The sequence below is a fragment of the Melanaphis sacchari genome, unplaced genomic scaffold (assembly GCF_002803265.2).
Source record: "Melanaphis sacchari strain LSU unplaced genomic scaffold, SCAv2.0 Contig142_pilon_pilon, whole genome shotgun sequence".
In the NCBI taxonomy this organism is placed as follows: Eukaryota; Metazoa; Arthropoda; class Insecta; order Hemiptera; family Aphididae; genus Melanaphis; species Melanaphis sacchari.
The window spans coordinates 270569-284899 of NW_020270605.1; the positions used below are offsets into that span (position 1 = coordinate 270569).

At 24.8% G+C, this 14331-nt stretch overlaps 1 protein-coding gene across 1 annotated transcript in view; it reads right to left on the reverse strand.

Moving 5' to 3' along the window:
- Nucleotides 1-233: 233 nt before the first annotated feature.
- LOC112591757 overlaps nt 234-14331 on the reverse strand; it is an 18141-nt gene continuing 4043 nt past the window's right edge. The window contains exons 2-12 of the mRNA XM_025335676.1: nt 10537-10660; nt 8218-8366; nt 6252-6401; nt 5618-6152; nt 3831-4378; nt 2097-2423; nt 1430-1643; nt 1096-1316; nt 613-971; nt 414-537; nt 234-338 (exon numbers count right to left, since the gene is read on the reverse strand). Of these exons, the coding sequence (XP_025191461.1) occupies nt 234-338; nt 414-537; nt 613-971; nt 1096-1316; nt 1430-1643; nt 2097-2423; nt 3831-4378; nt 5618-6152; nt 6252-6401; nt 8218-8366; nt 10537-10660 (2856 nt within the window). The remainder of the gene's footprint in view (nt 339-413; nt 538-612; nt 972-1095; nt 1317-1429; nt 1644-2096; nt 2424-3830; nt 4379-5617; nt 6153-6251; nt 6402-8217; nt 8367-10536; nt 10661-14331) is intronic.

The following is a 14331-nucleotide window of genomic DNA, read 5'->3' on the forward strand; positions in this document are numbered from 1 at the left end:
ATAATTATTTTAATTATACCGTATAATTATTACTTACCAATAGTTTTAGAATTTAAAATATTCATATTAACGAATTCGTCATTGAAAGTATTTGAACATTTTGAGCGTTAAGTACTTCTATTTCGATTGATCGTTACCATTCTTAAAAAATATATATATTTAAATAAACTCAATTATGTTATTTATACAACTATTTATGTAATATTTTGATATAATGGTATAATAATAATATTTTATACTTTCGATTCATTTTGGATGGCAAAATCAGTATTTTGATCGAATTTTCTGAGTAGTACATATTCAATAAGAATATTTTGATGTTCAATTATCCGATTGACCTAAGAAAAACATAATTATTTTTAATATCTTTTAGAAAAATATCGAAGAATAGCAATAAAATCCGCAATATTTACCCAACTATTTTTATTAAAACTTTCGATTTTCTCAAACTTCCGCTTTTCGAGTCTGTGTTTTATTATATGTGATTCCATTTCCTCTAACGAATCGCTGATCGAGAAACATTCCAAACATTTCCATCTGCAGAAAACGAAAATATTGTTAATTAACAAAATTACTATGAATGAGTAAGCAAAAAATAACGAAGTTACTTACAGTTTGCAATTAATTTCTTTTAACAAGTGTTCGCAGAAAGATTGTTCTTCCTCGGTTATAAACACATTGCATACTGGACATACGTATTTGGCAATACACTGTATCATTGTCAAATAATCGTTAGGATAGTCGGAAGGGTTGCTGAGTATTTTTTTTTGAACTTCTGATACTACGATCGATTTGGCGGATTTCGAACAAGTGGTAGTTGAAATTTCTTTAGATCCAGGAATTATGATTGTTGATTCAGCGACACTGTTTAAAGTTTCCGAAACATTTAGCATATTGCATTGTGTACGCATATCGTATTCACCAACATTTGTTTGTTTATTAAGTGGTTGCAGTTCTTTACCTGAACTAACCTAAAAAATTGTTTTTTATTTTTGAAAAGCAGTTAAAAATTTACTATATTATGTAGGTGAGAATTTTTCATTTATTAATATATTATTTTCACACATTTTATCTGGCAGCTATATAAGGACTTACTTTATCAACATGTTTGTTCAAGTAATTAACTGGCGAATATGGATGATTCAATTTTAAATGTTTTTTAAATACGTCATAATCACTGTAATCAATTAAACATATAGAGCATTTAAACGTGTTTAATGTGTTATGAATCTTTGACATGTGTGCAGCAATCCCAGTTTTAGTATACTTGACATCATAGCCACATAATTTACATATCCATTTAGATATTTGTTGATCTATTACAAATATCAGAAAATAATTTAAAGATATTGGTAAAATTGTACATAATTGTACATTTAAAATAAAATTTGTACATACAAATTAACCACAGAATAAAATTTATACAAACCCAAAGGTATGATATTTTGTATAGGTTTTTGTTTTCTAATCGCAATTATATTGAATTCATTTTCGCCTTCTATAAAAGATGAATGTTTTCTTTTCATGTGTGCTTTTATTTTTTCACGTTTAAAATGAATGAAACTACAATACTGACAAAAGTATAAGTTTTCGGCATGATGATTAAAGTGCCACTTCAATTCTCTGAAGTTGACGAGCTTAATCTGTATTGGTTTACAATGAGGACATCTGAAAAAATTGATGAAATAATGTATTGTAACATAAATACACGTTTATTAAGTAATATGATGATATTTATAGTAACATAATTATACTTACATAAAAAGCCACATAATATTATGATGATTCAATATATGAGTTTTCAGTATTTCTATATTCAAACCTGTGAAATTACACCCATAGAATGCGCATTTAAAACGTTTTCTTTTTGAGACGAACTGAGGAATATTTTCAAATGGTTTATCTTGATTGAATGAAGATATTGTAGTAATTGATGTTGCTATTTGAAAATCTTTATTATTTTTATCTGATTTCGCCTAAAAATATTATTGTTATAATTTTTGAATTAAATACAAAGAAAACAAATTTAATTGATGAATTAACTACTTATTTAGAAAATAATTAATAAATAAGTAGTTTTTAAGTGTGAATATTACCTTTTCATTTTGTTGAACATCAAATAAACTAGTGAATGAACTGATCATATTCATAGACGTAAATACAGAATTGGAATTACATGAAATAGATTTAAAAATGTTCTCAGTTGAGTCTTTTGGTTCTACTCTATGTTTCTTAATGTGTGCCATTAGATTAGATCGCACCTTAGTTTGATAATCGCAAAATAAACATCTCATCGGTTCCAAGAAATATTCTGTTTCTGGAATGCCATCAATATTTTCTGAAGAAAAATACTTTTCTATTGTAGTGCCCAGAATAGTATCATTCGACATGTATGGGTTAGATGTTTTTTTGTTGCTTATATTCTATAGTATGTAATAAAAATATTAAAAAAAAAAAATCAATTAACTAATATATTATATCGAATAGATGATTTCAATCGTCTAAAATAAGGGCACGCTTTTTAAGAAATCAGATCATTTCATACAATAATAAATAGAAAACTTATTTCAACTGAGCAATAAGTTTTTAATTACCACGCACCATTGCAAGAAATGCATTGCATTAATATTTATACGTTACATTTTAATTTTTAATTCAATAATAAATCATAGTAAACATTACTAAGATAAGGCCGATAAGGGTTAGGTTGTTGATTTACAAGGGTTTCTATTATACTATACTGCATTAAGTATATTAAATTTATGTTATAACTAGTAATTTCTTAATTCGGTAGATTTAGCTGCAGATCTTTTATAATTAAGTTTTTTTACATTACTAATCAGGTTATATACTTTTGTCCGACTCTTTTTAAGGTAATTAATCCTTATTTCTTCCACGATGTTAACATTTATTTTTAGTTTAACTGAAGTGATAAAGGCCATTGTTATTTAGTATTTCTCACAAGTTTTATTATGTTATTATATATTAACACAATTATAAAACTGTTTACAAAAGTACAAATATATTGTAATGAGAAAAATAAACTTAAAATTCAAAGTTTCGAAAACTGGAAAGTCGCTTTACTATATGATAGATGTTGAATGTATCTTTTAATTGAGCAATTTACTGTAAAGGATTTATTAAATTTGAATTCAATGATAAATCATAGAATACAATGAAAATTAATTCTGAGTGTAGATGATCTGACGGCCTAAATTTTTAAGTATTGTATATACTTTTTTCTTAAAATATAAACATCTAAATAAACATACATAACTATACAACCAATTCATTTATATGTCATCTCAGAATCTAATACTTATGAGAAACTTTGGTTTTTTAAATTAAATATTTTGACTTAGAAACAATGGTTATTAAAAAAAGTATTTTTAAACATAAAACAATTTCAGAAAATTCTAACATAGAATAGTAAATATTTTATTAAAAAAATGCATGTATTTATGATAATTTTTCTAATCAAAGTTAAAAATCTAAACAAAATTGATTTTTTCAATATTTTACATTAAACGAATATCCTCATTTCCTGCTGTTTTTTGTCTTCAATTTTTCAGGTTTTTTCGATTAATAAAAAAAAATACTTTCCGATTTTTGTCTTTTCACTAAATTATTATTTAACTCTAATTTTGATAGATATAAAAAAACATCAAATTTTATAACAGAAACCACTTTCAATGTTGAAAATGAAAGCAAAATTTCTGGATCAAAACTTGAAGATAAATTTAAAAAAATTACAATAAATATTTACGCTTTATTGTTTATACATATACTCTTCAAAATTCTAAGAATACAAAAAAAATAAATATACTTACGTTGCAACTATCACTGGAATGTTTTCTTTTTAAGATTTTGTGTTTTTCTCTTGATTTAACCTTACTACGTCCAGTATGCTGTTCAGGCGTATTCAAAGTATTTGGTAATGCAGTTAATTGAGAATCATTGTATTTGTTATCAACTTTAAAACGTTTCTTGTGAACAGTAGTAGTACTATCATAATCATCCGTTAAAACTATACAATCATTAGATCGTTTTTTTGTTTTCGAAGATTTATCCTGGCATACGAGAAATCTGTCTTTCTCAATATCCGTCGCATTAATATCTACAGGCACGAACTCGAGGTTGGAAATGTTATGTTCTTTTCTTACGTGCCTCTTGACAATGTCACTAGATGGTAATTCCAAGTTACAAAAAGTGCACGTAAAACGGTTTAGTCTAAGTCGTTTTGGAAGTTTGTCAGCCTCATATGACGAATTCCATACCGTGTCAGACTGTGCTATACTAAAAGTACTCTCTTTAGGACTTTCTATTGGACAGTAATTCAAGCGATTTTCGGACGAATGTATATTTTGGGTGACTTTATCTGAAATACAAAAAGTTAAAATAATTTCTAAGTTCAGTTATTTCGTGTTGTTGATGTTAAACTTCACAAAGTCGAATTACTAGGCGTAAATAGGGTATTAAATCAATGGAATTAACAATTAAAAATATTTCATAGTAAATTAACGTGTGTAGCTTTGTTTGCTTTGCTAATAACTAGGCCACGGAACTTGATGCATTTGCATCTTTTTTCTAATGCGTTTATACGAGACTTGTTTTTACAGAAATGTGACTTATATTATGTAAAATGAAATGGAACCATTTTTGTTTTGCATTTTTCAGTAATTTTTGGTTATACGGTAATTTTTTACTAATATTTGCGCATTTTTTTATATTTTTCTTTTATATTAGTTGACAAAACTAAATATTTGAAATAACTAACGTATTTTATAGCCCAATCCTTCAATTACTTTTCTAAAAATGCCGTTTTCTTATTTGTGTCTATAATTATTTTGTATTACTGATATAATTTCTTATCTTCGTTTTAAATTTAATTTAGGCCCTAGTCTATAAAAAAAAGCATATTTACTTTATAAAAATATTAGCATTGTTTAAATTTAGATAAATAAAATAATAAGTGAATGATTAAAAAATATTAATTTAAAAACGATAATTTTTTGGTGATTTATTATTAAAAAACGTAATATTTGAAAATGTTATTATTTTTAGGATAATTTTTTGATATTTATTAATCATTTTAATACCTTTTTTTGTATGCATTTTTTAAAGATTTTCAGGTCATCAAATTCCAGGCTCTACTAATACAATTTTACAAAAATGTTTCTAAAAAAATTAATACATTATAATATATTTTATTATCTATTAATAATTACAGTATTAAACTGATTTTCTAGTTAGACATTGCAACAATCATATGAGATTTTAAATTATAATATTACACATCAAAATGTTTTATTTTATTTACTATTAAGTAAAACCTAAACTTATACAGAATTATTCTCACAACATTGTTGATCAAAGTTTTCAATATTTTTCGTCAGAAAATTATCATTTACATGTATAGTTAATCGTTAATATTTTTATAATATGCAGTCTAGTATTATATATACACATATTATTTATTGAAATATCCAAGCATAACTATAGAATAGTTGAAATAAATTCTATGATAAATTAGTAGATAAGTTAGTAACCTAACCTAAGCCACCCAAGCTCCGCCTTATTTGCGCCTAAAAATTCTATCAAACTTAACTAAGCGTACCAATAGTTTTAATGGAGATCAACTTATTCAGTATTGCACTCTTAGTTACATATTTTTTAGACAGGTCGATTGGTTTTTCGGATGAATGAGTTTCTAAGCTATTTCCACTAATTTGTATCTCAAAATTATTTATAAGATTATCGTTTGACAATTCTGATGGTTTTTTTTTTTCATTCACGATTGGAGCTATGACATTTTGAATTTGTTGTGTATCTTGTGAAACTTTTTGTTTTACTTCGTCAGATAATGTAACCTCATTTTTTTTTTTATCAATAGCTGTTGATGTGTTTCTCGACGACTGTGCAATTTTTTTAAAAATTTTATTTAATAGTTGAGCACTATTGTCAACTTCATCTATTTTAGTATTTGTAAACATATCATCGGGATCCATTTGACGTGTATCATTCATCTCTTTAGTTAGAGATTCTTTTATACTAATTTTTTTTATTAAATTTGTACCCACTACTTCTATTATTTCATCGGGTACATATTTTTTAATATTTAAAATGTTAAGATTTTTTATTTTTCTTTTATCCTATAATAAATAATAATAAAAACATATTAATAATAATTTTCATTTTATACTTATTACTTTTATAAAATATAAACTTTATTCTTTAATAAATGAACTTACACAAACATCGTTTTTCGGAGAACGTTCCAAACATAAAGGTTCATATTCAAAATGTTCCATCGCCAAGTGAATTATTATGACTTCAATACATTCAGCACCAAACAAACAGAAAATACATTGATATTTGTTGATTTTGTGCAAATTAAAATGCTAAAAAAAAAATGAAATCATAATAATATTGATTAGGAATAGAAACGTAAATTATAATAGGTATTATTAAAGCTGGATATCATTAATTTAATAAGTTAAAAGTCAAATTAATTCCAACTCATAAATTTAACTTAATATTTTGATGTTATTAATAATTTAAGATTAACTTATTTATCTCTTTGTTAACTTAAAATCATCTTATAATTTTTTAATATTTGCATATTATCTAATATTATCCGAAAAATAATTTTTTTTAGATATAGTGTTTACAGTTTATTTTAAGTTCATTGAATATAGACAACATAATAATTAAAAAATATAGTATTTACGACGAATTTTGTATTTTATGTATTCATAAATATTAATTACTAATAATATATAGGGACAGAAATAGTTGTCCATAAAAAGACATTAATTTATAGTCTTGGGCCCAGGAGTTTTATTTCTAATATTTGTTAGTTATAAATACGATTATCATGGCAAATAACTATTTAAACTTAAAATAATTATTATAATAGCACCTAAATTAACTATAATATAATACATTTTTAAATTTTTTTTCATTTTTCACTCATTTTGCTGCTACAGTATTATTTAGTATTCACTACTTACTTTCTGCGATCGGCTAGTCTACTAAAAATTTAGTTATTTTAAATAAACTATTTACCTAAAGTTTGTGTAAGTTAATTAAGTAAATCACTATGTAATTGTATTAATTATAACAAATACATTATGTTCATCATGCAAAAGATATATTCTCTTATAAATTTATAATTAAACTAACTTAACTGAGTTAAAAAATGTCATCGGCTTGTCCAGCCTTAATTATTACCTAAGTATATGATTTACTCATTCGTAGAAAGACTTGAAAATGTAAATGACATAAAGGGACATGTCTTAGATGTTAATAGAAAATTTAAAATTAAATAGTTTTAATATAGATTATAATGATTAACCTTAATATTAAGTAAAACGTAAAAATTTTTGATTAAATCAGTAACATAAATTTTAATTATAACATACCTCGAGTACTTATATTTAATATTATGTTATAATGTGTAAGGTAGAATTCCATCAATGGACGGTTTTCTCCACTCTCATGTATGTGTCGTATCCATATCGCGTAATTCTGCGTTTCACGAAATGGACAAAGTTTATACCCATTTCGCGTAATTCTGCTACCTAGACAACATTGCACGAAATTAATGTAACATTACAGAACTAGTTCTGTCATCTTGACAAACACTTAGCGTAAAAATATTTATAATTATGTGTAGATTTATCATAACTATATTATAAACTGTGTTCTATGTGAAACGAATTAAGTCAAAGTAACTATTACTATAATATTTAGTGTTTTAGATTATATAGAATCATTAAGATATTTATAATCAGTATTAATAATTCTGTACTATATTCAAAATGATAAAAAATATAACTATAAAAAATTATCGTTACGCTAAGTGTTTGTCCATATGACGGAACTAGTTCCATAATGTGTAGTTTAGGTAGGTATACATTTCATGAAATATTTTCCAGATAGCGGAATTACGTGAAGTGGAAAAAAAAGCATTTTAATTTCGTGAAACATACAATTACGCGATATGGGTGTAACATACGCATATTTTAACTAATTAATTTAATTTATATTAGTATACAATTTTATACTTTTAATCTAATATTGCATACATTTCTAAATAAAAAAAAAAATACAAGACTCATGCAGAGGATTAAAAGTGTGTTTAAAAAAAAAAAAAATTTATTAAATTATAATATTTTAAATCAATTAGATAATATAAACAAATCACACGCTTACTTTAACAAATATTTTCGGATTGGACGAAACAAATCCATTGTCATTATTTTTAGCACAAAGGTCACAAAAGAATTGGTCACAATGTACATGGTCCAGTCTCAAATGAGATAAAAAATCACTATTGATATAAGACGAAAAAGTACAGCATCCTAAATAAGTTAAAACAAGGTTTAAGTTTAATCTGTAAGAAAATATTGATCTTCATCAAGAATTCTGGCGAAAAATTTTAACATTATTACACAATGTACAACAAAGAATCTTAAAGCATTATATAATATAATATAAATAAATATAATAATAAGACCTACTAAGTTAGTAAGCTAATGTAGGGTAATAGAATAAATTCATGAAAAAAAAATTAACCAATATTATCATAGAATAATAAAATTAAATCAGTTACAATAATAAATAGACAGATATATCAGTCTTGAACTATATTACAATAAAGGTTTATTGAAAATTTGAATAATCAAACGAAACATTTTGTGAAATCATTAAATTTATTGGCTCTTTTACTCTGTTTATTGACATCAAATGTAGACAATCATTTTACATAAAAATAAATATTTCACACAAAAATCAAAATGATTGAATAATTTGTTATTATAATATTACTTATTTACCTAAGAAATGTATAGGTAAAATTAATAAATTTCGACGATTTATATTGGTTAATATTTCTTTCAAATCAATGTAATTGTAAAAAAAAAAATATAGCAACTCCGTGATAGCAATATCACACTAATACCTTAAGCTCTAAATTTTCATATAAAACTTTCACAAGATTTTATAATTATTTTGTAACGAAATGTAATGTAACCACACTAACTCTTTTTTATAACTTTTATAATGTACAGGAATTATTGTCTTTATTTTAAATTAATTGTAAATACCTTTACTATAATCGTGCATGATATGACTATGCTAATAAAAGTCTTAAAAAAATTAATTCTGTTTACTATAATATGTTATTTATTTTTAAAACTATAGACGAGGCTGAAAGTTTCCATAATACATGTAACGCAGTTTAATAATGCTCATCTACCGATATTTGTTGTTATAACTACCCTTATATAAACTCAGGCAGAAACATTTACCAAATTATCTCTAAATATTCAAAATGAATAATTAAACCAAAATCGAAGGAAGAGTTACAAAAAATTGAATTTATTTGTAAGCAACACTAAGATTATGTAAATAATAAATCACCAGAAAATATACTAAAGTATTTGGCCATAGTTGGAAATAGGTATCGAGGCTTTAAAATATTTGTATCTGTATTTTAATATTAAAAAAAATTATGATAAAACTTAGTTTTTGTTTAATAAAAATTTGGCAATGTCGCACCCAATTTCACGCCCATAATAAATACCACAATAAATACCCTTTGAATAGTCAAAATCATGTCCTTTGTTATTCTGGCATTGCGCGCAATCGTACTCCGCCGGAAATTAATAATTCTAATTTGTTAATACAGGGTGTTAGAGTGACGTCATGCTGGTACTCAGTTAATTTAAAACAAATTTTACGGGGTTCTTAAATTTTAGGCTATATTTGGTTACAAAATGGTCACGAGATTTTATAAAAATTCTAAGTCAAAGAAATAATCGGGTTACACGCGTGATGTCACGATAAGACAGTCAAACTTAAAGTGATCTTTAACAAATTTCAGGTCAGTCAGAATTCTCTAATTTTGAGTTACATATTTGGTTACAAAATGGTAACAAATTTTTGTGAGTTATTAAATTAAAAAAAAAATTTAATAATACCGGATACTGGGATAACGTCACCTCAGAATTTTAAATTAAAAATTTAAATTTTAAGGTTCCTTGTAAATTACAAAATAATACAAAATCATGTAAAGGTTTTAAGTAAAAATTTAAAAAGTGAAACGACGCGACGTAGTTTCCAATGATTTTTTTCTACTGATGAAATCTTAAATCGAATTCTGGTTGCAGTATCTTTTGTTGAAATGAAAATGTTAAGCAACAGGTATTTTATTTTATACTAAAATATTATATGCTTTAATTTCAGCACTTTTTTGCTGTCACTATATTTTTAGAAATTTTTTTACGACTAAGCAAAAACTACAACAGATCTACTATGAAAATCGATTTCACCGACTACCAGAAGAAAACGTGCCTAAATGTATCTAAAATAATATTTCTATTTAGTAGTTAGTTATGAATAAAATACTTTTAAACTAAAATAATTGTTTTAAAATGAGTTGAATTAAAACTATTTCACAAAGCATAGATTAATAATGAAATTTAATAATTGTACATAAATTATATTTTAAAATACATTTCCGATACTTACCAATGTTGCAAACATAACGTGGCACGAATTTTTTGAAGTCAACCGCCTTCACTATTTCTTTCCGTTCACCTCGGCGATTCTTGAGTTTTAATATTGATGGTTTTTGATCATTATGAAATACATACTGAACAATAATAATAATAAATCATGACAGTTTTATATTCTATTGAAACTCGTGACCTTTATGGTCAGTATGACAATAATCGTAAGTAAAAGAAAAATTCAGTGTACCGTTATAACAAAAATATCTCTGAAAAAATATCTTTAGAAAATAACCTAACCTATAAAAAATTATCTCTTGTAACATAATATACCTGGAATAATCGTTTATTGAAAAATTCATACAAAAAAAATACTATCTTAGACGAATTTGTTATTGAAAATCAAGAACTTTTATGTAAATACTTTTAAAATTTGAAAAAACTATACGTCACGCGTCAGAATGTTTTTAATTATATTATTTTATTTAGATATTGATTATTAAAATAAAATTATTAAACGTTTATTTTAATATTTTTTTTTTCTACAAAAATTAACTGAATTAATTGAAAGATTTAAAAATAGAAAAATACAGGTATATACACATTCAATAAAAATATTATAATTTGGCTATGTACAAATGAATATTAATTATTATGTATTAATTTATTTAAAATGTGTGAAAATTGTAATGATAAAAATGCTATTTGTTATATTTTTAAATTAAGTAAAAAAAAATAATATAATTTTAAACAAATTTAATACTTTTTGATATAATGAGTCAAGAAAATAGTATTTATTGTCAAATTATAATATAAAATAAAATCAGAAAAAATATATTTAAAAACTTAGAAATATTCCTATAAAAATATACATTCTCCCACACCCCCTCTGTCCAGTGAGGGAGAAGATAATTTTAGACAATAAATAATTTTTTTCTTATCCATTAGTATGCATATACATCAGAATAAATTAGCTTTTGTGAGTTCAATAAGTGAATGAGCCCAATAAACAAAAACTATTGTATTTCATTAAAAACCGTTAATATTTTACAAATTTGTATTTATTTTTATTCTTCTATATAAAATTAAGTGAGTATTAGGTACAAAGTTCTAAAATTTAACGATACTTAAATGTGACATTAAAATTATTGTTAAATGAATTAAGGTTTAAAATTACGTTAAATGCCTCAATAGCATGAAACCTATGTTCATTAAATATTTTTCAATTGCCAGCTTGTACAAGCAGGGTTGGACTAGCTTTATAACACGGCCTGGGCAAAATAATTTCGAACGGCCTTAATGAAACTTTAATAAGTACTCCTAATCAAACGTTTGTTTACTAAAAATGTATCTTCATAACTCAATAAACAATATATACATAGGTACATTTGAATGTTTTTAGATTTAATGTTATACTTTTAATAAATCAAATTTACGCACAATATAATAACAAGCGTCAATAACTTATTTATTTTATTTTAATTCAAAAAAATGTAACAATAAATATATTAATACAACATAGAAAATAATTAAACTTAACTTTCCTAAACATAACGCATAAATTCATTTTTAACCAGTACTTGGCTTCTTTATTCATATATAATTAATATATTTTTTTATTTTAAAGAAAAGGAAAAACATAAAAAAATGTATATTTATTCATTTTATACTACTAATATACTTTTTAATACTGAACTTATGGACATAAATTAATAACAGAATTATGAGATTATAATACGTAAAGAAGGAGAAAAATAATGTATTTATTCTAACTATTATTTATTTATGTATAGTAGGTAATAGCTGGTAAACGCAAATTTTATATTATATATTTATGCATATGAGTAGGCAATAGGCTTATATAAACAAGTCTCATACGGAAAAAATTTCCCGACTACCATTTTTTTCCACATTATATTCATATAAATATAAGTCATTATCATTATCATTTATCATGATATTATATTGTTTGACTGTATGAAACTATTCAAATATAATATACAATGATTAGTATTTAAAAATTAAAATATTAAAGACTGCATTTATATTTTGTATTACATTGATATAATAACCTACCTATTAAGATGAATATTTTATAGATAAAAAAAAAAAAAAAACGATTTAATTTAAATATGTTTATACATTTCAGTTTTATTGAGTTAGAAACTTAGAACATATTATATTACTAAAATAATTACTTACCAGTAATTGAATAATAATTGATTTGAAATCGACAGAAACGTCAGAAAATTGGGAACTGGGCACAGACTTATAATATTGAACGTCTAAACTATTGAAGTTTTAAAATAAAACTGTTATAAATCTTATAAAAAATATTATTATTATTGAAAAACAATTTCTTTATCGCATTAAGAGGACGTCGTACCCGCATATGTTGTCTCCGTCTTACAAATGCGTAACATGGCAAATAGTACTCTCAGAAGATCACGTTTAGCTCCTTCAGCTTGAAAATTAGAATGAATTGACCTCTTTTGAAATTTAAAAGTGAGATTATTATCTAGGACATCTTATAGGCTTTTTATTATATTTTAATTTTAAAGCGAGTTATGTGTGTTTTAAGACGTGCAAGCAATTTACAATTTTAAAATACTCATAACTTGCTTTAAAATTAAAATATAATAAAAAGCCTATGAGATGCCCTAGATAATAAATCTCACTTTTAAATTTCAAAAGAGGTCAATTCATTCTAATTTTCAAGCTGAAGGAGCTAAACGTGATTTTCTGAGAGTACTATTTGCCATGTTACGCATTTGTAAGACGGAGACAACATATGCGGGTACGACGTCCTCTTAACGCGCATGGTACAGTCGGTACGACTACCTATCATATTATACACTATGTCTTCTTTTGTTTTCAAATTTCCATAGTTGTTCTATTTATAAATAATATGACAAAACCATTATTATCAATCAGCCTATCGCGATGTTAAATATGTTCAATCTTTACACTACTGTATAGTAGTATAATATAGTTATCTAATTCCGTGTCACCGCATACAATAAGTCAATAAGTGACGTCACGCTACAGTGCGATATTTTTGTTTTATTATAATATTAGAAGATTTATTAGACGTATTAAATTAAAAACAAAACAATTTGAGTGGTCTTTTGTAAATAAAATTACAGCGGCCCCCGGGGCATGCCCCGATACCCCGGTGGCCTAGTCCAACCCTGTGTGCAAGGCTAATCAAGAATTTTTACTATAAGAAAGATATCTAATTTCAGAGATATCTTTAAAAAATTAAAAGAGTACTTTTAGGTTAAATATTTTAACCAAAGATACCGAGTACTTTGAATGGTCGTTGATTTACCTCGTGGATTAAAACGTGTGAAGCTGTATATGCGCGATACAAGCAATATCGACAAAAGTATTTACAAAAAGTATAGTTTTCAGTTATGTGGTTGGTGTAACGGCCAATGCTTTTCGCACTAAACTGCTTGAAACAATACATGCATTGCATAAACTGATTAACAATTCTCCGGTTATCTGAAATGATATAATATAATGACTATATAATAATATATTAAAATGTCAAACGTGTTCCAACGGGCACGTCAAACGCCAATGAGAATAAGTACACTTAATATATACACATAAATAACCAGAATTACTCCAAAAACTAAAAAAATAATCTAGGATACGTGAAATGTTTAACAATAAATTATGTTGGACTTTAATACTGCAGTGGTTTTAAAAATGTTAACTTACTTGAGTGATATATGCCTTAAATTATTATAATATTCTATATTTTAAACTATCGTTCACATACTGTTCGTATATTTAACCAAAAAAA